This window comes from Lissotriton helveticus, chromosome 7 (assembly GCF_964261635.1).
Source record: "Lissotriton helveticus chromosome 7, aLisHel1.1, whole genome shotgun sequence".
In the NCBI taxonomy this organism is placed as follows: domain Eukaryota; kingdom Metazoa; phylum Chordata; class Amphibia; order Caudata; family Salamandridae; genus Lissotriton; species Lissotriton helveticus.
Window position 1 is genome coordinate 1,881,916,702 of NC_136068.1, and position 22,634 is coordinate 1,881,939,335.

At 41.2% G+C, this 22,634-nt stretch overlaps 1 protein-coding gene across 1 annotated transcript; it reads right to left on the reverse strand.

Moving 5' to 3' along the window:
- Window positions 1-18,817: 18,817 nt before the first annotated feature.
- On the reverse strand, window positions 18,818-19,480 carry LOC144769856 (taste receptor type 2 member 41-like). Its single transcript, XM_078654042.1, has one exon. The coding sequence runs from the start codon at window positions 19,478-19,480 to the stop codon at window positions 18,818-18,820; it is 663 nt and encodes a 220-aa protein (XP_078510168.1).
- Window positions 19,481-22,634: the final 3,154 nt, after the last annotated feature.

A 22,634-nucleotide genomic window follows, 5' to 3' on the forward strand; every position in this document is an offset into this window, starting at 1 on the left:
ACTGGAGACGATGCAATCATTGACGTTCAACTCTTTCGGAGTGTTGATCCAGTTAATTATATTCAAGGAAACAATGAATGTGTTCCCTAACAGTCCCATCACACAGAAGATTCCATTAAGCACCAAGCCCAGAAGATTGACAAACATTGTTGCTGCTTCAGTTGTTGCTGATGTATGGATTTGATTTTCCTTTGATTTGACTCTGTTTGTGTTCCTGGCAAACTGTAGTTAAACGGCGAGGTGTGTGATGTCTGGCACATCCAGAAGGTCTGCTCAATGAATCATAACAAGGTTACTGATACTCTACCCAGATCACCGTCATTTTCACTGATGCAAATTGATTTATTTGAATCTGGTCTTTTAGTTCACATGACATTTAATCTATTCCTTCTTGCTTCCACAGTAGAGAGCACAACAACCTAGAAACCATTACTTTAGAAGGAATTATGAAAATAGTAAAAATGTGAAGGATGTTTGGACTGGCTCACAGTGGAACATGTTTTGCTAACAAGGGAGGTAGCAGGCTACCTGACAACCACACCTATTCAACTCATGGTGAGAACATAATAACATCAATATACAAACAGATTTTATTTATTAAATTAGCACTTCCCTTGCGGAATAGTGATATTAAGTAAAAATGGTTCTAAAGGAATATCATAATTCTCATGAAATGCAGACTGTACCACAGGATTTCCCTGCTCAACACACATTAGTGACTTCACTAAAACAACTTACAATGTTTTTTGTAGCCATGACAAGTCTGTGACAGACTGGGACCATGGCTAACCACATCTTGCCCAGGTGGCATTGGCAGAATGGACTGCATCACTTGTAAAGGACAATACCCTTGACATACCGTCTCCCCGTACTCTGATAGCACAGCAAGTTTTTGGTCACAGGGCTCAGGCACCACCTGTCATGTACCCAGGTCCCTGGGCAATAGGCAATGGCAGCATCCAGGGGAGCAGTGTGGAGCATTTGTGCCATCTGTTTTTCTGAAGGGCCAATCACATGATCTATTTTTGGATGACACCAAGAAAGAACTTCTGAAGACTTGCCTTCCAGGTGGGCCATGCTCATCCACTTCCTGCAGTGAGGAGGCTCTTTTAACTATCATGTGTCAGTAATGCTGAATGGTCATGGTTACACTACAGATTTCCCAATGTAAGCCTTATTATGATGTCAGATGAACCGCCACTGACTAAAACCCTAATAAGACACCTTAGTAGAGGACTACAAACCGAAGTAAAAATTCAGTAAATGCACCTTATCTTCATACTATATCTGCAATGGGCAAAATTTGATTAATAACATTTACAGTATTACTGATACATTTCTAACCTCTCAGGGTCCCGAGTCCTCCCTGAAATCGGTAAATCAACTGTGTGAATAGCTTACAATGCTTGACAAATATAATATCTTACTATTCTGGTATTATCCACTTAATACCAGAATAGTACATTTTATATCCACTCATAGCCATTGGGCACACATGGACCATTTCTTTGGACCATCACACACACAACGAACCTTCGGTTCTCCAGTTATGGATGCCTCTTTCCAGCAGACAATTATAAAGGCTTTGTGTCTCTTTCTCCTTTCAGAGATTCTAACATTACTTATTGTATCATTCAAGTGGGCATTGTCCCTGAATACATAACCCAACTCAGAGAAGTGATCTCCGCTAGCCAACTATCCCTATCCATTTTACCTCCTGCCCACCTACCTCACATGCTTCTCAACACTATATCTATATCTAGTCTTCAATTACCTATGCTTAACATCACCCCCTCCTGTCATCCAAAAATATCACCAGGCAAAAGTCCACCCCTTGTTTCCATTAACCAAATCCCCTGATTAACTCCACCTTTTCTGTTTCTCAAACAGGTCTGCACTAACTCACTAAAATAAAATGGCTCTTCCTAGCCCTTAACCACATGAGTTTTGGCCAATCTCGTCTGTTCCTTATCAATGCCTCCAGCCTAACACTATATTCTTTAATTCTCAACATATTGACTTATCTTTTAACCCGTTTTGCTTCCTGTGGTTCATCTATTACAGCTTTCAGTGGCCTACTCAAACTCTATTACACTAATTTCACGCTCGACCCAGCCACTATCCTATCTCTTGAGTCACCTACACACCTGTTCAAAAACAAATACATGTTGCTTATCCCTCATCTTGTGACAATATTTCACCACCTTTCCTTCTATTAATTTAATAAATTGCTTTTTTCTACTTTTCTCTCCCTCACATGCACTGCCTGCCTTTCAGCCAACCCTTTTGCCTTTCCTATCCTGCTCCATCTCCAGTGACCATGCATGCTCAGCAGCTCAACACAATCAGATAACTATCACTGTGAGAAAACGTACATATCTGGATTTCATTAAAGAAAGACCTACTATGGAGCCAAATACCCTATCTGTAACAGGCCATACCTACAGTGTAAATGAAGACGAAACAAAGAAGCAACATGTGATACGCGTGTGGCACATGTTATAAGATGCTTATGACCAACAATTCTATATGTTTATTTGACGTATTATTTTTCCATGGCTAGGGCATTGTTACCACCTGAAGAATTGGATATTAATTCCTTTGGCTGTATACGACCAGGACAAGGACCTCTTGGTTGGAAATGAGTTTGATGTGCTACCTTATTGAATCATCTGTGATAAGAAATCTCAGAAGGATTCTTATTCTGTACAAATAACTTGGAACAATGTTTGGAGGACTGGGCATGTTTCTGAATAATAAATGGCAGGTGACACACTTATTCAAGCGTATCAGCAAACAATTTTGCACCTGGAAAAGTCATTGTCAATAAGAATATGTTCTGGAAGGCATCCACTTTTCAGTCTCTCAAGTGAAAATGGTATGTGGCTGCTACCACCCCAATTGACCCCACTGTTGTTGCATTCAAATGCTTAAACAATATATCTAATACATTCATTGCTTGAACCATGCAAACATCTGAGAACAATCTTCATTTTACCCTGTTGCTGACAAAGGTTACTTATAATCCTTCAGTAAAGACTACTAAGCATCCATTGCCTAGTTCCACCCTCATAGCAAAACTGAAATCAGCAAAAGGCATTTTTAGTGAGGACCCACTGGATCTGAACCTACAGCATCTTCTGTTATTATCACTTTAAAGCCAGCTAGATTAGATCTCTGTAGTAATTCCATTTTGCCGTAAGCAATTTGATAAACGGATCCCATGGCTCTCTGGACTGATGTGTTAGCTGGGCCTTTCCACTCTCTCTCTTCAGCAGACTGTGTGTTGCATCATTACTAGGTTATTTTGGAATCTTTGTACTTTGCAACTACCTGAACCACTACTTCTATCTGGTAACAGATATGCTACCTAGACCAGTAACTCCTACTTTTGACTCTATTTTTATCTAGAAAGTGCTTCCTCATCATCATATTTAGAAGAGGTCCACAAACAACTAATAGATGTTGGAGAAGAAACCAAAAAATGGGAACAAAGAGGAGCAATCCACCATGTGGGTGTGATAGCTAGAATCACGATCCCATGGTTATATGGGGCAGAGTACCCAATTCAATACAGGAGCACAAGGTGTCGAGCACCAATGTAGGAGGTAGGCCACAGTCAATTATCTGGAATTAATAATGTACCCTTAAGCATGGTGCCCAAGAAATTGCAGCATAAGCAGTGTAGAGCCCAGGCAACAGAACAGCAAGGTTGGCAGTCCCAGTTAGCTTTCCCCAGCCATGTGTTCTCACAGGCAGTCACCAGCAATCTCCAGCAGATCAGGCCCTCCAGTGAGGGTGAGGGGGCATAACTTTGCACCAGGGCCTCAGGATAACAGTTCAGGCATGTACAGTTGATCTCCGATGTCACTGCTGGCCAGCACTGTGGAAAGTGACAGCTTGTCACAGCACCCCTGCAAGATGGGGGCAGCAGATAATTGTCAAACAGGGAGTGACCCCACAACCCAAGAGAAGGGGTACCACAGGTAACTAAAGAAAGGAAATGACCGCCTGAGATTGTGGCAGCAGTGTGGCCTAGCTGGAGACTCTCCATGTGGCTATCCAGCAATGCCGCCCAGCTCCACTCCAGCCTAACAAGGTCTTGTGCGTTCGCAGCAAGTCTAGGGGAGAGGTAGGTGAATTCGGGAGAAGGATGGCTGCAGAAAAGCCGGATAATTGATGGATTAGTTCCTCTGGCCAACAAAGCCACAGCAGAAGGCAGCCATCTTGCGACTGGGCTCTCAAGCACCCCACTAGTTAGCCTTTGTTTATTCCTCCCAGGCAGCCACACAACTGAGGAATTAGCCTGGATGTAGCGTCTCAAGCAGGATAGGGGCAAGAGACGGGCACAGTCCACTTACACATCAATAAGCAGCCCTGCTCTTACACAAATAACTTCATTATAGTTTAGCGCACATGTAGCCAGCCTGGAGTCAGTGCAAAGAGGCAGGAATTTCTAAGCAACTTTAAAGGGGAACTTCTCCTTTATAAATTACAATTAGATGTTTTAACTGATATTTTCAAGTAACTATAACGTCACTTTCACTTTTGCTGATTTTTCATTTTACATGATGTAACACCTTATTACCATACCTATATATAACATCACTTTAACCTTTCTTTATTCAATGAATTTCTATGTTTTTTTTTTAAGGTAAAGTAGCAATATAAAGGTGTGTCATTTTAGATAAGGAAGGCATTTAGCACATCAAGATCCAGATGTACGACCAATTTTAGCATGCGCAAACGGGTTAGCGACCCATTTGCGCATGCTAAACTTGGAAAGGCCAAGTACTAAAACAATTTTGCGAATCGCAAATGAATTGCGACTCGCATAAAAGTGTTTAAAAAAGTGTTTTTTGACAGGCTCTGAAAATATTTTTTAAGGGGAGGCAGTGGTCCCAGGGACCACTATCTGCCCTTAATAAATTACAAGAAAACATTTCATTTTTTTTTTATGCACCCCGTTTCCTTTAAGGAACCAACCTTGGGTTCTGTGCTGCATTGTATGACATGTTTGTAAATCTTGGCCTAGGAGTAAAAAGATAAGAGATATGCTAATGATGGTCTTTGGGGATGTCTGCTCCTTTCTGGGTCCGCCAGCTGTAATCTTATAGCCTTTTCTTACAATGTTCACTATTGCCAAGTAAACAAGGAAGTGTACAGTCATCTGGATATTGATATATATGTTCATGAATAGCAACTTTCTACTCTCCAAATATCAAGTCTTACTCTTTGAGTAACTGTATTGTTCACAAAGCATATCCATGAGAAATTCCCAATTTAATATATATTTTTTTGTAATATTTTTTATAGTGGTTTATATTTGCTTGTTGTTTATAACTAGAATGTTGAATGTCATTGTGTTTACATTTCTTTTTGATAAGATCTAGGGTAGCCCTGCTTTTCTTGTGGCACATTAATTTTTGCCCTGCATGTTATAATAGTATTAACATTTCATTTTTCTGTAGTGCTAATTGATTGGACTGATTTTCAACCAGTTCAAAACATTCAACAGTGCTGTGAAAACAGGTTTTAGGCTTCAGTAGGTAGGCTATCAGTTTATGCTAGTAGGAGTAAATGTTTCGACATTTGTGAAACACTTGTGCTAACATTGACTGTTTTTGTAAACATTGTGTGCAGTTAACTGATGTTTTTATTCACAATATAGATAAAGAATTTTGGGAAAGTTAGAGCTTCCGCTCTGTGTGTAATAGTCTCAGTGTTAGATCTTTGAATCATATGTGTCATTGTATAACCACTTTAAGAATGCATTCCCGCAGCCTCCCATTCTCCATTCTCTGTTCTTGGTTATACTATTGTTGAATTACTGATGCATGATGACACCTGTGCAAAGTCCACTCAGAGTGGCCCTGGGAAATGAAAAGAACGTCTTGCAATCACCGCACACAGAAGAATTACTGTTCAGGGCCAAATCATCCTGACAATAGTTCCTTGTAGAGCAGCTACATAAGTAAAGGGGTTAGATCTTTATTTTCTGCTTGAATAACTTTTCCAGTGCAAAAACTAAACTGATAAGGCTGGTTTTGATTGGCTTTAATTGAGAGGTCACGGTGGATCACTGTATATTACTGTCCTTTTTGGGTTGCAGTGATTATTTGTTTTGAGTGTGCATTTTATGTACTAACTTGGTTGCTTGTGAGGCTGCGCTTTGCCTACTCGAACAGTGCATCGGGTAGGCCAAATGTCCAACCCAAATGTCCAAATGTACATTCCATCAATAAAGGTGCTCCATTGGGACTTACTTCAGGTACTCTTTATCATTCACTTATAAGTGCTTGGCCTGCTCAATTCAGGTTTCCATTGCTTTTAAAATAAATAGTTTTATCAATATAAAACAGAGATTTCAGTTTAAAAAGTGTTTCTTTTAGTCAGTATCCCCAACCATGTTGATCTTAAGTACTCTAAGATAGCATAGCTTACTCTATTTTCCAGCAATGTTGTTAAAATATTCGTATCTGGCCTATCCCCACTCGAATGAACCTTCATGCTGTGATAAATCACGGTTTCAGGCAGAATAATATTGAGTCTTAAATATCATGATTTTGTGACCGCCGCTCCACCACTCCGCAGAAGGTTGCTGCCGCCCGCTTGCTAGATTACCACCACTTTTCTGGTCTGGCTAGGGAGCGGCATGGCGGTCCCACTACAGTGTGTCTTTCAAAGGTGATGGCTTGGAAACCATGCATGTTTGCCAACAGGATCTTATGAACTTTTGGAGAGTTTCCTTTCTGCCATTTCTTGAAAAGCTAGTCCTCAGATAATTATCTCTTGGATGTTTCTAATGCACACTCTATGGAACCAGTGGGTAATTATCTCTTGGATGTTTCTAATGCACACTCTATGGAACCAGTGGGTCTCTTGGTGCTGTCAGTAAAGGCTCGATTATAAGTTTGACAGTGCGGCACCAGGTCTACCCTGCAGCTGCACTACCAAACTTGTGGTGAGGCCACCCACCAGATGACAAATGTTTCTTCTGTCTGGCGGGATTTTTTATGGCATTCCCATGTTGGTGGATTTGTAAAAAAAACAGGCACCGCTATGGGAATGCCGAAAACAGTTCCTGCATGGCCAGGACTGGAAATTCCATGCCATGTGGGAATTGGGCTGCATGCACAGAGGGGGTATATGTTGTGAACCCCCCGTGTGCATCCATGTGGATGAGGTACAGGGGGCCCTCCAGGGCCCCTTTTATTTCCTCTCCACAATGGCGTTCATGGAGTAAGAAGCTCCATGACACTGCCGGCAGAGAGGAAACTCGTAATATGCTTGGTGGAACCGTGACAATCCTGCCAAGTATATTGCAGCCTCCTGACCACCACAAGACCTCCAGGGAACAGTTGTTCCCTAGCAGCTGTGGTGGGGCTGTAACGGACTGAACGCCTGACTCATAATCAGGCAGTCGGGTGACCGCCCTCACCTCGCCCCGGAAGTATGGCTGCTCTTGGACTGCCAGGCTCATAATCAACCACTAAGCATCTGTTGGCTACCTATGGATATACCCTTCTCCATTATGCTGCTAAACTGTGTAATTCCATACTGGGCCCATATTATGCAGGGAGCGAATTGTTCCTCCTGCTTCTGCCATGGAGCACCTTTAAACAGATTCACCAGGATCACACGGGGTCAGTCAACCTATCAAAAGAAATGTGTTGTCCCAGGGCAGCTGCAAACTTGCACTGCCATAGAGGCAGTGCAGTATGGATAGGTGACTGAAGCAGCCAGTCCTTCTTTCTCTGTGCTGGTGACAACCCGCCTGCATTTCAAAGGGAGGACAGAGCTCTCCCGTCAGATAGGGGCAGTGATTGTCTGCATGTGCACACAGGGAATGTCCATTGGTCCCCTCTTCAACCCTCAACAGGGGCACCCTTGTGGAGAGCAGTGACTTTCCATTTTATGACACACAGTCAGTGATGCTCTACCTTTACACAACAACAATAGGAGAGGTAGGGAAAATCAAGGACACTCTCTCAATCCCCAGTTAGATACAATTAAACAAAAACAGAGAGGTCAGGTCAATCTCTGGAAACCACAAAGACGGAGTCAACTTAGGATCACGCACCCACTTTGGGTGGGAAAGAAAGCCCTCACACACCGACCTAGTCAGTGTCATGCTTCATCATCGGGCCCCACCAAAGAGGCCGAGTGCCTCTTTGGTGTGCTGCGACGCCAGAAAGACTGCGGAGCTGGTCGTGTGAGAAGGGCGTGCTGTGAAGTAAAGTTAAAATTAAAAGTGCCTGAAAAGGTATCAAAAAATAAATTTTATTAAGTGATCCCTAAGGCACAGAACAAAGAGTATTATGTGTCTGAATTTAGCTGCCAAGGTATTAGTATTGGTTAAATTCAGAAATACATAATCAGTCAACATGTTTCTGCCATATGGGTGGTTTCAATTTACCAAGGCATTCATCAGGACTAAACCCCGGCGGTATGGACTCTCTAATCGTCCACCCTAACCTGGGGACGTGAAAGTGAAAATCTAAAAAAGGTGAAAAAGTGCTTAAAATAGAAGAGCAAGTTGCTCATACCAAAAAATACTCCAAATTGTGGAGTGTTTCAGCACCTGTAACGTGAAAAACACAAACAAACAGAGACAGACATACATATTGTTAATATCAGCCTTACTGTTTGAACATAGTGCTCCATAATATGTGGCATACATGGTGTTCCCAAAGTAAACACTAATTTTTAACACCATCCGGATAGCCCTGTGGGGATGATATCGAATAACTCTGGGAGGTGAAGTGCTAGGGGTGTCTATTTTAAAAGGATTATTATAGAAGGGGTTAAAAACACGGTCTGTGTACTCCTTATGAAGGGATCAATGGACCAAAAGGTCTGTGACCCCTTACGATGGTAACTCGAACTTATATCTCACTTTAAAACAGGGCGCTACTTGCACCATGGGTCTCGGGAGGGGGGTTGGAGCGTGCCTGGCACATCCTGTAAGGAAAAAGAGGTTTGGTTGAAATCTCCATGCACACGGGTAAACACTTAGCTCATTTATGTAGAATTGCAGTGATCCTATCGGCGTGGTACACTCACGCCCTCAACGCTCTCAGCCCGCTGTAAACCTGGGTATTGCCTCTATACCGGACCCCGAAGATGAAGAGCGGGGCCGGTGGCTGAGTGTTTTAAGGTGTTCGAGCTGCGCGTCGCGCTCTTCCGGGTGGGCGTGTCCCACCAGATCGAGGCTTGGAACACGCCCGCCCTGCCTGGAGAGGCGCGGCCGAGATCCAAAGGGAGGCTTGGATGCCAGAGCCAATCGGATCAGCGTCTGTGCCGGTATCACGCTATTCAGCTCTAAATTGAGCTCGGTTCATTTTGTGTACATCTGGATACCTCTCCAATTGCTAAAATAATGTCTGTGTACAAAAAATATATTCAATAGATTTGTTAAACAACAAGTGGATTGCCCTATCGTTCACATAGTCTATAGAGCACCTTTAAAAAGGGGGGGAAGAACTTATCACTGAGTGACATAGAAAGGGAAAAATTGTCACAGAGTGACATGGAGAGCCACTTAAATGGGATTAGGTGATGTCTTTTTCAGATTTCAGAGCATATGATGTCCTTGTGTTCAAGTAAACACTGTAGGAGAACATATATACAAAGTCACATAGGTTTTTAGGCAAATCGATAAATGAATGCACCACAGTTATTTAGAAGATACCTCAATAGGTTAATACAGGTGTCGGTGACACGGTGTGATGTTTAAGATAGCACAGTGTTCCACCGGATGTCATCGTTCAGGCCGTTAGTATTGGTGCCCAAGCGATACACCCAGCGTTGCTCTTTTTCAAAGAGTCTGCTGGTTATATTTGTTGTGCCACTCACTACTTCGATTATAGTGCATCTCATGTCATTTGGTGTATGGTTGCTGTCCAGAAAATGACGGCTCAGCTTGGTAGTCACTTTTTTACATCTGACATTGCTCCGATGTTCACAAATACGTAGTTTAATCTTGCGTGTGGTCATGCCAACATAACGAAGCTGGCAGGGGCAGGTGATCAGGTAGACAACATTCATTGTGTTGCAATTAGTGTGTTCTCTCTGTGTCCATACCTTGCCTGCTTCAAGCGACAGTGTTTTAGTTGCTTCTGTTAGGTGGCAAACACTACAGTCTGAGCACGGGTAGTGCCCGATGACTCTTGGCATACCCCATGCAGCAGTAACTGTAGGTGTAACATGGGGTGGCTTTTCTTTGGGGCGAGTGTGCACCAAGGCATCTCTCAGGCTCCGTCCTTTTTTAAAAGAGAAAAGGGGTTTCTCCCAGTCCTTTTTGCAAGATGTTAATATGTTCCAATGTTTGTTGATTGATTTCTTCATCAAATTGGAAAGACTGTTATATGTGGTTACACATGTGAGAGGTATCGAATCAGAGTTAATGATCTTTTCTTCCAACAGCGCTTCTCTGGGTTGATTCCTTGCTCTCTTAAATCCCTTCGTCAGGATAGGCGCTGGATAGCCTCTATCTTTAAGTTTTTCAGTAAGACTCGAGGACTGTTCTTTGAAGTCAGAGAGAGTACTACAGTTTCTCCTCAGTCTGAGATATTGCCCATAGGGGAGATTCTCTTTCAGAGGGCGAGGATGGAAACTGCTGAACTCCAGAAGGTTGTTTTTTGCTGTAGGCTCATGGTGGGTTTTGGTTAAAAGTCCAGTTCCATTCACAGAGATTACAACGTCGAGGAAGACAATCTCTGTTTTACTTCTGGTGTTAGTGAACCTCAAGTTATGGTCTAGAGTATTGATCCATAACAAAAAAGTTTCTAGGTCACTATCACTACCTAACCAAAGGAGCAGGATGTCGTCTATGTAGCGCTTCCATAAGAGCATTGACGACAAGAAAGTAGAGGTAGGTGGCAGAATGTATTTGGCCTCGAAATCAGCTACATAAAGCCCGGCCACACTGGGAGCAAAAATGCTGCCCATAGATGTTCCTGAGCACTGGAGGAATAGCCTGTCTTTAAAAGAAAAGAAATTCTCTTTTAGGGCTATGGTGGCACACTGATGATAAAAGCCTTGGGTGTCTGATAATCCCATACAGTCGAATCTAGAGATTTTTCCAGGACTCTGATAGTGTCGTCCTGTGGGATGCTCGTGTAGAGGCTTTCTACATCAAGAGTCACTAGAGTGACTGAGTTTCCTGGGAATGTCACCTCCGATAATAATCGTAAGAGGCTCTTGGTGTCTTTGAGGTAAGTAGGAGTGGACATAATACTCTTTGTTCTGTGCCTTAGGGATCACTTATTAAAATGTATTTTTTGATACCTTTTCAGGCACTTTTAATTTTAACTTTACTTCACAGCACGCCCTTCTCACACAACCAGCTCCGCAGTCTTTCTGGCGTCGCAGCACACCAAAGAGGCACTCGGCCTCTTTGGTGGGGCCCGATGATGAAGCATGACACTGACTAGGTCGGTGTGTGAGGGCTTTCTTTCCCACCCAAAGTGGGTGCGTGATCCTAAGTTGACTGCGTCTTTGTGGTTTTCAGAGATTGCTCTACCTTTACAACATGATGTGTACAACAACCCATCTTTACACTGCATTTATTTATAACATAAGTCTTTGCAACTACTAACCATAGGGGAAGCAGCATTGAACTTTAAAGTCCAGCACATTCTCTTCTGTTGCGCAGACTGGAGTTGGAATAGTAATTTATACTTCTCCAAAGTCCATCATTTTCCCCAAAGGCAAAGTGGTTGTGCATTGTAAAGACTTGTGTAGTAATGGAATGCAGTGGTAACAACAGGTCAATGTAAAGGCTGCATTGTAAATTGTATACCGCCATGGGAACGTTAAAAAAAGCCCACCAGACATTAGTTACACTCACGATCTGAAGAGTGACCTGACCATGCGCTTGACGGTATGGTGGCAGGGTAAACCCGGCACTGCATTAACAAACTCGTATTCAGACACTGTGTCCCTAACTGAAGTGCATGCATGTCCGCATTACATTTTGTACATTGCCTATGCCCAGCTGGGCACCTGTCATGTCTGAATGCATGCACTATGGGCTTGAATGAGTAAATCTAATCTACAGCAACCTGTGTATACCATTAAGTGTGTAACTATCTGCAGAACTCACACTGTAGGTATCTCATACCTAGTATGTTGCCACTGCCACTAGTTTGCCGGATTGTACGTTCAAGTTCATCTATGACAGGGATCTCCATACTTGCAATAAGAGCTACCTATGGTCAATTAACATCATCCTGAGCTACCAACATTATTGGTGCAGTGATAGTGATCCCAACATCATCAGAAAAGATTACTTAGTGGCTACCAAATGCATAATTATCAGAAGTGATCATCTCATTACCTCAGACCTAGCTACTTGCAATATTCTAAAAACAACATTGTCCATTTTGAAGCCTCTCTTCATGGGTAATACACAACATCTACAGAGGCAATGACGCTTGCACCAAGGTAATCACATTAGTAAAACATCTCAGCAATGCCACATGCTTATTTGCTCAAATATCAGCTTTAAAAAGAGTTTAGAATTGCAGCTATTTTTCTGCACTCTTCAGCTTATATGTTTTAAAACTACACACTTTCATCTTGAATACACACTCTCAATTTTGGTCGAAATATATTTAATTTAAAAAAACTATTGTTTGGTAGGATGGGTTTGTATACAGTCGAGCTGCTTCCAGATAACTTGTTGGAGGAGTATGATCTATAATAACTACATCAGTCAGTTACTCACAAATCACAAACATACTTAATGAGAGTGTAACAATCCCCGTGTGCTCACACTCCCCTCTTCACAGTTCTTTACCATCGTAAGTTACTGCGGTGCCAAAACGCCACACTCACCCTTGTTGATGCTTGTGTCTATGAATCTGCCTTCAGTGTGAAGATGGTAGGACATGGGGTAGAGGCTCCTGTATATCATCCAGATTGTCCAAACAACTAGGCCGCCAAGTAGTCGTGGCCATCTTTGGAGTATGTATTACACTACTTCTAACTTATCTGCATTGTAGCTCAGTCGTGTTGTCATGCCCGATTCTATCAGATTCATATCAGATCTGAAAATCCACAATGTCATGCACCAAGGCTCCAGGGGTTATACCTCAGCACTGAATAGCAGAATATATTGAGTTCCGCCTCCGCCTACCTATTCCAGTATCATGCCTATGTATACACATAATCTGTATTAGTCATATACACATAATCTGTATTAGTCACAAGGAACTAAGGTCAATCAATAATGAATTCAACTCAATATGTTGCTCAGTGTAGTTCTTGGTGGATCGCTTATCTCGAGGTAGATGTCAGTAATGATCAACCTTTCTTTGGAAAATATATACCCTCTGGAGTTCATAAAAATCATGTAGTTCCATTGTGGTGCTCTCAAGTAAGTCCATCCACCTGCATTTACAGAGCTCCTTTAGGGTTGATTTGTCCCTGCTTCTAGTGTCTAGAATCACAAACTCCAACACTTGCCAAAAATATTATTTTCCGTATGCTCTTCTTCAATGAAGTATTGATCCAGAGTGCCTCGTAAGTCTTGCATCTAATCCAGCTTCAATGCTTACCAATTCATTGCTTTACTTTCTGCTAAGTATGGCCCATGTAACATCTGTTACAGGGACATTTAATCATGAATATAACATTATTAGAGTTACAGTTTGAGAAAGACATTAGCTTAAATACTTTATTGTCTAATGTCAAGGAATTATATACAGTGTCTTTGTCAATGTTAATTTTTTATATATTTATCACTTGAGCACTGGATTGTCTGCACTATTGTGACATTGTATAGCTACACTGAGACCATAGAGAATTAAATTAGGATCTCGAAAGAGAAATGTGTTGTGTAATCTTTTGTTAAATGTTCAATAAAATATGGATAATCGATGTATGCAGCATACCTCAGAATCATAGGAAAGTTTTTCCCAAAGAGTGAGTCACCTGGGACACTTGTGTTTGAATATGTCCTCCAGAAAGGGGCTGAAAACCAATTTAATCAAATTGTACCAGAACTAATAATAAGTTACATCAACCTCAAGTGGCAGAAAGTTCCCTTCTCTGAGCTTAATGTTGTTATGATGTAAATCTGGTGATATTTGCTTACTTTGTTTCATATGTTTGTTTCTGCCATTTCACAGTAGTTAGAGGGTGTTGTTGTTTCCTGCACATTTCCCTCTAACACAAATACACTTTGTACCACCGTCATTACTTTCCATTTTCTCTTCTAGATTATACAGAGTTTTTGTGATATAAAGCTTGTTACGACCAAGGTAAGGATTCACTTAATTAAAATGTGTAATAAATAAATAAGTAATATAGCGGCATGTGGTCATATTATAACAAACCACCATTTATTGTAGAGGTATTGTGGAACAAAAGTTGATCAAAGTGAAGTCAACAAAAAACTATTAAATGATGTGTAAAATACCATTTTGTCTGCGGGAGGCAATGTCTATTCCATTATATACAGTTATCAACAAATTAATTACAGTTTTGTTCATCTTTTTGTGAGTGAGCATCCTACACAAAAAAGTAATTTTAAATAGCAAGATTTTTACTCTTCTTAAAATTACATTAATTCACTGTGTGAGTGGTTGGTGACACTTATCAGAACATCCCACATAGTCTTGGGGTTTGTATTTTTAGCACAATATCAAACAATAGGAGAAAAGCTTCACCAGATAAAGGTATTGAACTGATCTCTTGTTTTAGATATAAATAAAACCTGTGCAGGTCCAAAACACATAACGGTATATATGGACTCTTGTTTGCACGAGGAATATCAAGGATCTTAATATTGAAGGTGAGATGGAAGGCTTTTGCAGTGTATTCTCCAACCTTATTTGGAATTACCAAAAAGGGCATAAGGGCTCCCAGTCCCTTTATGATCAAGGAGCCCACTCAAACGAAACGGTGTGCAGTGAGGGTGCTTTTGGGCTTCACTCTCTTACTCTTAACTTTAGCATCTGCCTTGGAGACAGCACATTTATTAAGTAAGTCTGAGCACATGCCCTGTCTCACTCAAGATCACCCAATAAGGGATCACCTATTTAAAGTGGCAATCCAATCCTAGCAAACTGCTTAGGAACCTATGAGGAAGGAAGGAGTGGCACAGCGTGGATATTAAAATATCAAAGTCTTAGTCAAAGAAATGCTAGGAGACAATGCCAGTGCAATTATCTGTCCATAGCATGAAAACCAAACAAAAAAGGTAGATATACGTTTTTATATCTGGAAATGCTTGGTTATGTTAGTTAAAATACATGATAGACACCATAGGGGGTGCTAATGGCACACACTTAAAGAACTTCACAATCCATCTTATATATCAGCATTACTGCAGCTCTCAGAAAATCAAAACATTTTCATCTTCTACCGCTAAACATTAGAACTGTTGAACTGCTCACAATAGCTGCTTCGTTAAAGTGTAGTACATACTTGACAACTAATTCTAACAAGTTACATTTCATTTTGTTTTCTTGAGAAAACAAGAGATTTTATTCATAAACAAGTGCTACAGACTGCCAGCCTCGTTATAGTTTGGGAGAGTGGGACTCCACAATACATGGGTGGTCCTTCTGCCACGTTAGACTAGTGAAACTGTTTAGAGTTGGCAAAGTGGCTGGTCGGTACAAGAGTGTCTCCACTGGGTATGCAAGTGTAAATCACTGACAGTGATGCCCATCCCACTCTATTGAGGGCGGGGCAATGATTACCTATTTTCCCTACAATGGGATGCATCCAAGACAGGGGCAGCACAAATGTAGAATGACCCCAATGTACAGAGATGAAATGCCCTGAGTATCTTGGCCATTTGAGTTTGTTTTGAGTTGAGAAAACAAACCCCGCTTGGGGAGTTAGTTTTCATTTTTTAAGTTTTAAAAGATAATTTATTGAATATCAAAATACAATATAATAGCAAGAGAATACAATATCAATATGCAACATATTGCAAAAAATACAGGGGAAAGAAACAGAAAAAGGAGGGGAAGGGGAAGAGTATGTCAAATAATACAACAGATCATTCAAAATGTAACAATTGGTATACATTAGGTCCTCTAATAAAAACGTATAAAATAGCCAAGAGATAAAATACAATAGAATACTAAACAATTATTATTCATTTAAAGGAGGTTTGGGTACTTCTTCATTGCAAGTCGTATGTAAAGGTAAGGACTGAGCAGATACGTCTAAGAAATTAGTAATGGGTAACCATAATGAATCTCTTTTGATAGTGAGTGTAATGGGATAAACATAAGCCATTTCTAATCTGTGATTATAACAAACTCCGTGCCACCAGGCTTGAAAGGAGACATTCTTCCATGATTTAGTAATTTGTTGAAACGCTACAGCTATGAGTAAGTCAACAATGGATGTGTTAATAATGGAGGAAGACCAAATCTCAGAAAGACTACCTAGGACAATCTGTGAAAAAGTAAAGGGGAATTGAGTAGAAAAAATCTTATTCATTTGTTGCCACACCAGGACCAAAACTCATGGATCATTGGACAGGTAAATAGCATATGTTTAAGATCTGCTACTGCAGCCGAACAGGACCAACAGGTGGAGGGAATAGAGGGGTCAATTTTATGTAATTTGGCAGGAGTGATCAAAAGTCTAATATACATTTAAAAAAATGTTTGAGTTGTGTTTGCTGGACCAAACTTTGTGCCAGGTTAGAATAGAAAACGATTCCTCTAAGTCCAATTCCCAGTCACTTTCTATCTTAGATTTATCTTGAGTATTAGAGGTATCTCATATTTTTTTTAAAATTTGGGATGTGGAGGATGAGGAGAGTAAAAAAGAAAGAGTAAGAGGAGAAGATTTGATATGTGTAATGGAAAGTGTGGGGGCATCATAGCTATTTTGAGCAGCTGTACTCAATAACTTATATTTGGGGTAGAAGGATAGTGGAAGAGAAAAGTGAGATTGGAGTACAGAGAAGGGGATACAGGTACCCTCTTGAAAAAGTTGGTGATTCCAAGTGAGACCAAGATCCTTCCATTCTTTCCAAAAAAAGAGTCTTATTTCTGATTTTAATAAGTGGGTTATACGAAATAGGGGATTGTAAGAATCATGATTGATCATCTAGACCATCTAGGAAAAGAGGAAGAAAGGTTTTTCGAGAACTTTTAAGAATAGGGAGAGAAGGTTTCTTTGGGATATGTGATAATGATACAAACTCTCTGAAAGAAGGAGGATTCAATATCTACCCATAATGGTTGAGAAGGGAATTCAGACATATGTTCAGATAACAAAGAAACAGAATGAGTAAGAAAAAAAGAAGTGTGGTATGAGGAAAAATCTGGAACATTAACACCACCCAAATGTTTGGAGTCTTCAGCCAGGATAGCTTGACTCCAGTGGCTTAGTGAGCACGGGACCCACGTCTGAACATACCCTTCCCACATAGGGTGAACAGCAATGTCAATAGCTCCTCTAGGTTTCGTAGATGATGTAGAATGAGAGATCTGACCTAGCCGATGCGCACGTTGAATATTCAAACATGGGCTGTCAGGAAGACCCAGAAGGGTTGGCAGGAAAGTTTGAAACAAGGAGATCGGATTAGGGCCTTCGAGGCCTTCAGCTCGGCCGTAAATGCGCAAAATATTGAGTCTGTTCCGGTTTTCCAAATTTTCAATCTGCTGCTTAAGTTGCTCTATCTCTTTGGATATATGGGGAACTTAATGTGTAAGTCCTTGCACAAAATCAACATGGTCCTCTAATTCTGCAACTCTCTGGCATTGCCTTGAAGAGCAGCAAGAGGAGAACCACCTTATATGATATGAAGAAAAATTAGGACACTTAGAATCAAACTGGTCAATGAATGAGGAGGAAATAGATTATTTCAAACCAGGAGGCAGCAGCATAAATGAATAAATGTTAGTGGTCAAAAACGGAGGAAAAGTGCTGCCATAATGAAGAATGTGTGTTTTCTGTGAGGAAATAACATCTCACAGCGTTCAGGCGGGAAACTGCGAGAGCGCCGAAAAACAAAATGGCGGCCACGAAGATGCGCTGAGTCGCAGCAGTAAATAGTTAAAATATATGCGCTGGTCTCACCATGCGCTCCCCCAGTGGTTGAATTTGATGCAGCTCCGGTTCCGACCGTTGTCCCATGCATTTTCAGGGTCCAAGAAGAGGAATAACTGCCTGGAGCCATCCAGTAGCCTCACGTCTCAACGGAGCTCCCGGGAACAGCGGCCATTTCCTGAGGCTCCAAAGCCACGCCCCCTGGAGTTTGTTTTCATGATACAATCTTTCTGTGCAGTGACTGCTCCCTTTACAGCACAGAAATGCCTGCAAGGTATGTGGTAATCTCTAATAGGGCTGAGGGTCCTCCTCCATTGAGGAGAAGGCCATGACCTTTGATACCCATGTGGACGTTCACCCATCCACCCTGTACGTTTCTGATCTATAGTCCTTTGAAGAAAGCACCTCAGACAAATGATTACATATACAATTCTGCTTCTAAAACCACTAGAATATACAATTTTACTTGGAAGATCATAGGTGAGGAACCATGCCACGTTCATTCATACCCACAGCTTTCAAGATGACAGAACATCTTTGTCAGCTTCTTTTTAAGAGTGGGGTTTCCAAGAATCAGAATTATGGAGCTCAGGGCAGGGAAGGCAAAGGTAACAAACCGACAGGTTAAGAGCATAGTGTTGCTCATCTCTGAACCTTTTGCAAATATGAGACAATATGCCAGGTAATATGAGATGTATAGGATCAGGAGCCTGGTCACAGTCTTCATTGCACCCAGATGAGCATCCATCGTTGGGTTCCTGAAGCTGTCTGCATTCTGTACCATTCACCTCATGTGCCTGTATAGTGAGGTAATGATCATCAAAGCAGAGACAAAGAAAATTATAAAGGCCACTGAAGCAATGACGATTATCACTATGAACATAAAGGGATGTCCATAATCCAGTTCAAAGCCAGTCTGGGTGCCTTTGCTTGATATGTTGGCAGATACGTAGTTGGAAAGATTGGACAGTGGGTTATATTTTGCTTTGAGATGGATGACACAAGCGGAGGGTATGCTGATGATCAAAGAGACAAACGTTGAGCCCATGAGAAGCCAGGGCACCATCTTTGGAAATCTCACTTTCATCCAGATGAGCGATGGGTGATTAAAGTTTACAATTTTCATGCAGTAATAAAGACAGAGCCAGGTGGCTGACCAGAGACTGCAGACATTCAGAAAGAATGTGAACATAAAATAATATGTGTACAGTCCGCAGCGTAGAAAGATCTCCTCCCAGTGCCAACGTAAGGTCGTGCCTGCAAAAGATACACAGCTAAGACAAATGTTGCTGGCTCCAAGACTGAAGACAATGAGATGATTGACATTCAGCTCATTTGTGGTGTTGATCCAGCTAGTTAAATTCATGGAGACAATAAATACATTTCCTAACAATCCCATCACACAGAAGATTCCACTAAGCACCGGCACCAAAAGATTGGTAAACATTGTTGCCACTACAGATGTTTCAGGTGTGTCTTTGATTTGGCTTTGTTTGTGCAATTGATCAAATTCCTTGCAGACTGCGTTAAAAGAGGAAGGTCTGTGATGTGTTGGCACAGCTAAAAGGTCTGTTCAAAGAAGCATAACAAGACTACTCATACTCTATGCCGATCACCCTAAATTTGACTGATGCAAATTGAACAATTTGAATCTGGTCTTTATTTCACATGGCGTTTAATCTTTTCCTTCTTCCAGCCAAAGACACAACACAAGACCCCAGTACACCTTTTTCAGAAGAAATGCTTAAGGAGACACTTGACCCCCTTCATACATAGGATGGTACCACTGCTCTGGGAGGAGTCATCCTTTCCTAGTGCAATCTAGAAAGAAGTGAGAGAAAACTTTCATGTGTCTAACCCTTTCTTAGGATAGAAATGTTCACTTGACATTTGTCAAACGCCATTCAAGCATGAAAGCAGTTTTAAAACAATATACAAAGAGAGCTTAACCTTTCTCCAGTACACATATTTCAAGATGTTGTGTTCACATTACAGCTTAAAAAAACATATTACAAACAAATTGCATTTGTTCTTCAACACAATTTCCTAAATATTACAAAGTTTGTGAACTGCGAACTTTGCAACTCCCCTCAGTAACACCTTGGTCTGTACCTTTGTGTGTGTTCACACACACACACACACCTTATGATGTAATTCACACCACAATTAATTATTCACACTGGCTAGGTCTGGATAAACATTTTAACCTGGATATTGAGTTTGTTTTGGTGGCGAATGTTCTGAAGTAGGACAGGGATGTAAATGTAGCCGTGAAGGCTCAGCAGGTTTGGTATAACTGTTGAGTGGGCACTCTCTGGACCTTAATCATCCCATCATTAGGCTCTGAGTGGAAAAAGGTCTAAATAAAGGCAGAGAACCCATTACTTTTTCAGATAAGCTTGTGACCTTGTCCTAGTCATGTCAAAGTCAATGTTTACCCAACATAAATGAAATGTCAAACACCTTTGGTTTCTTGATGCAGAAGGTCTCTCAATGATAAGTACTGGTATCCACAGAAAAATACCCTTTGCAACTCATTGAGATTTCTCTGCCACAGTAACATAGGCTATTGTACACTCTCAATGCATAAGAGTGACGTTCCACTGGGGTAGACGCAATGTCCCATTTAACTGGTCCAAATGTTCTTCAAGGAGTCAAAATCTCTCTCACATATGAGGACATTATATACACTCTCAAACCAAATAAGAGATGTTCCACTGTGACAACAGGCTTGACTGCAAAACCTGGAGCCCTGTATCACTGGAGGTCAGCAAGAGGACAGAGCTAAAAGTTTTAGATCTGGTTTCTTGTGCCAGGACCCAAAACCAGAATGAATGCAGCTCACACACACAGCCCCATTTGCGGAAAGCAGGAATTCCTCTAAAAACTGAGGTCAAGATAGTCTCTTCTATTCTATCCAGCCCTCTGCTGGGAGTGAGTCCAATGAGGCATTAAAGCCTGTAAGCTATTAGTGTTGAGAGCTGAGCCAATACAACAAAAACTTCCAGACATATCAATTCCATCTGTTTCTGTTCTAATGATATGCTTTCAGTTAGAAAGCTTTCCTGCACTATTGGGATGATTATAATGTCGGCTGGAAAGTAATCTGACCAACTCCTTGTCAGAATCAGTTCCGACCGACTCGCGATCAGCGAGCCTGACCAACTGATTACGATGGTTTCAAACACTGATCGGAAAGTCTCCCATTGACTTCAATGGGAGCTAGTGTGCTGACCGACAACAAAGGCTCCCATTGAAAAAAGGGGTGGTTGGAAAAAACCTTGCACCCTGTGGTGGGCACCACTTCGGGCCTGACACACTGTGCATTTTTTTATTTTACGGGGGGGTCCCCTGAGGGTCCCGACAGGCCCACCTGGAGGCCACAAAGTGAAGGGGGCCTACTACAGGCCCTAAAAGTCAGTTTCAGACAGCCTTTTTGTGTCAGACAGCCCGATTCGGAAAGGCTGTCAGAATCCGGCATCATAAGACGTTGGTCAGAAACTCTGTCTGAAGAGCTGTACAATTCGGCTTTGACTGACTTGGAGTCTCCGAATGCCGGTTGGAACCAATTTGGACTGACCAAACGGTTACCTTTCCATCGAAATTGGTCAGTCAGAAATGTTTCCGAGTTGGTTGGAAGCATAGGTTCTGACAATCCGAATGTCACTCAGAGCCTTTCCGACCAACATGTAATTAGGCCCTATGTGTCAGTACATAATGTACCTAAATACCCTCTCTGGTGATTAGTGAGCTATGCAAATCAATAAAACACAATATAACAAAAGAAACAGTCAAGGTGAATTATTTGCTTATGTGTGATGGGATTTTTCTAATTGTCTAATTCACTGTTAAACAGGACTAGCTAATCATTTATGTCATGCAAATAAGTATCTACCTCCAGTGTGTGCCTTAGCTCTTGTTGTCTGTTTCTGTTTCCACAAATCTCTCTTTATTGTTAGAGAAGATAAAAAAATCCATCAACCAACCCCCCAAAAACATTGCTAATCATCAGTGTAAGCTCATACAAATGCATTAAGAAACAGTTTAAAAAATATCTTAAAAGCTTACAAGCATTTAAAAAGAAACATTTGGAATACAATAATGAATTTAAACAACTGATACTTTGTATGAATTAAGTGTGTACAAACCCACTTGTATTTTGGATTTTGTCAGCCGTGCTGCAAAAGGAAATTTGGAAACAGAGTATCCAATATGTGCACTTGAGTCATTTTTACACATTCTTACGGTGTTTATCCAATACGTCATTGATCCAACATAAAGGGGCAACCCATTTGGCGCTAGGTCTACAAAAAGCAACACAAAAGAATAGTAAGTGCTTCTCGAATTCTTCTGCCATGAGGCATGAGGGACATTGTTTGGACATACCAACACCTGAAGAACAATTCAATGAAAATTTGATAAACATACAAAGAATGGTGCAAAAATGGTGGGGTATTATGATCAAAAATTCCTCAAACTTAAAAACTATTTTGTAAATTTTTGGGATAAAGTGCTTAGCACTGTAGAGGATTCTCTCCTCTCCACAAATAATTCCAATTATCTGGCCTTCATGCTGTGTGGTCTGACATTTGTGTCAGATT

Bases quoted from the DNA above. Each gene is read 5' to 3' on its own strand.
- LOC144769856 (XM_078654042.1), bottom strand. From the start codon at position 19,480: ATGTTTACCAATCTTTTGGTGCCGGTGCTTAGTGGAATCTTCTGTGTG.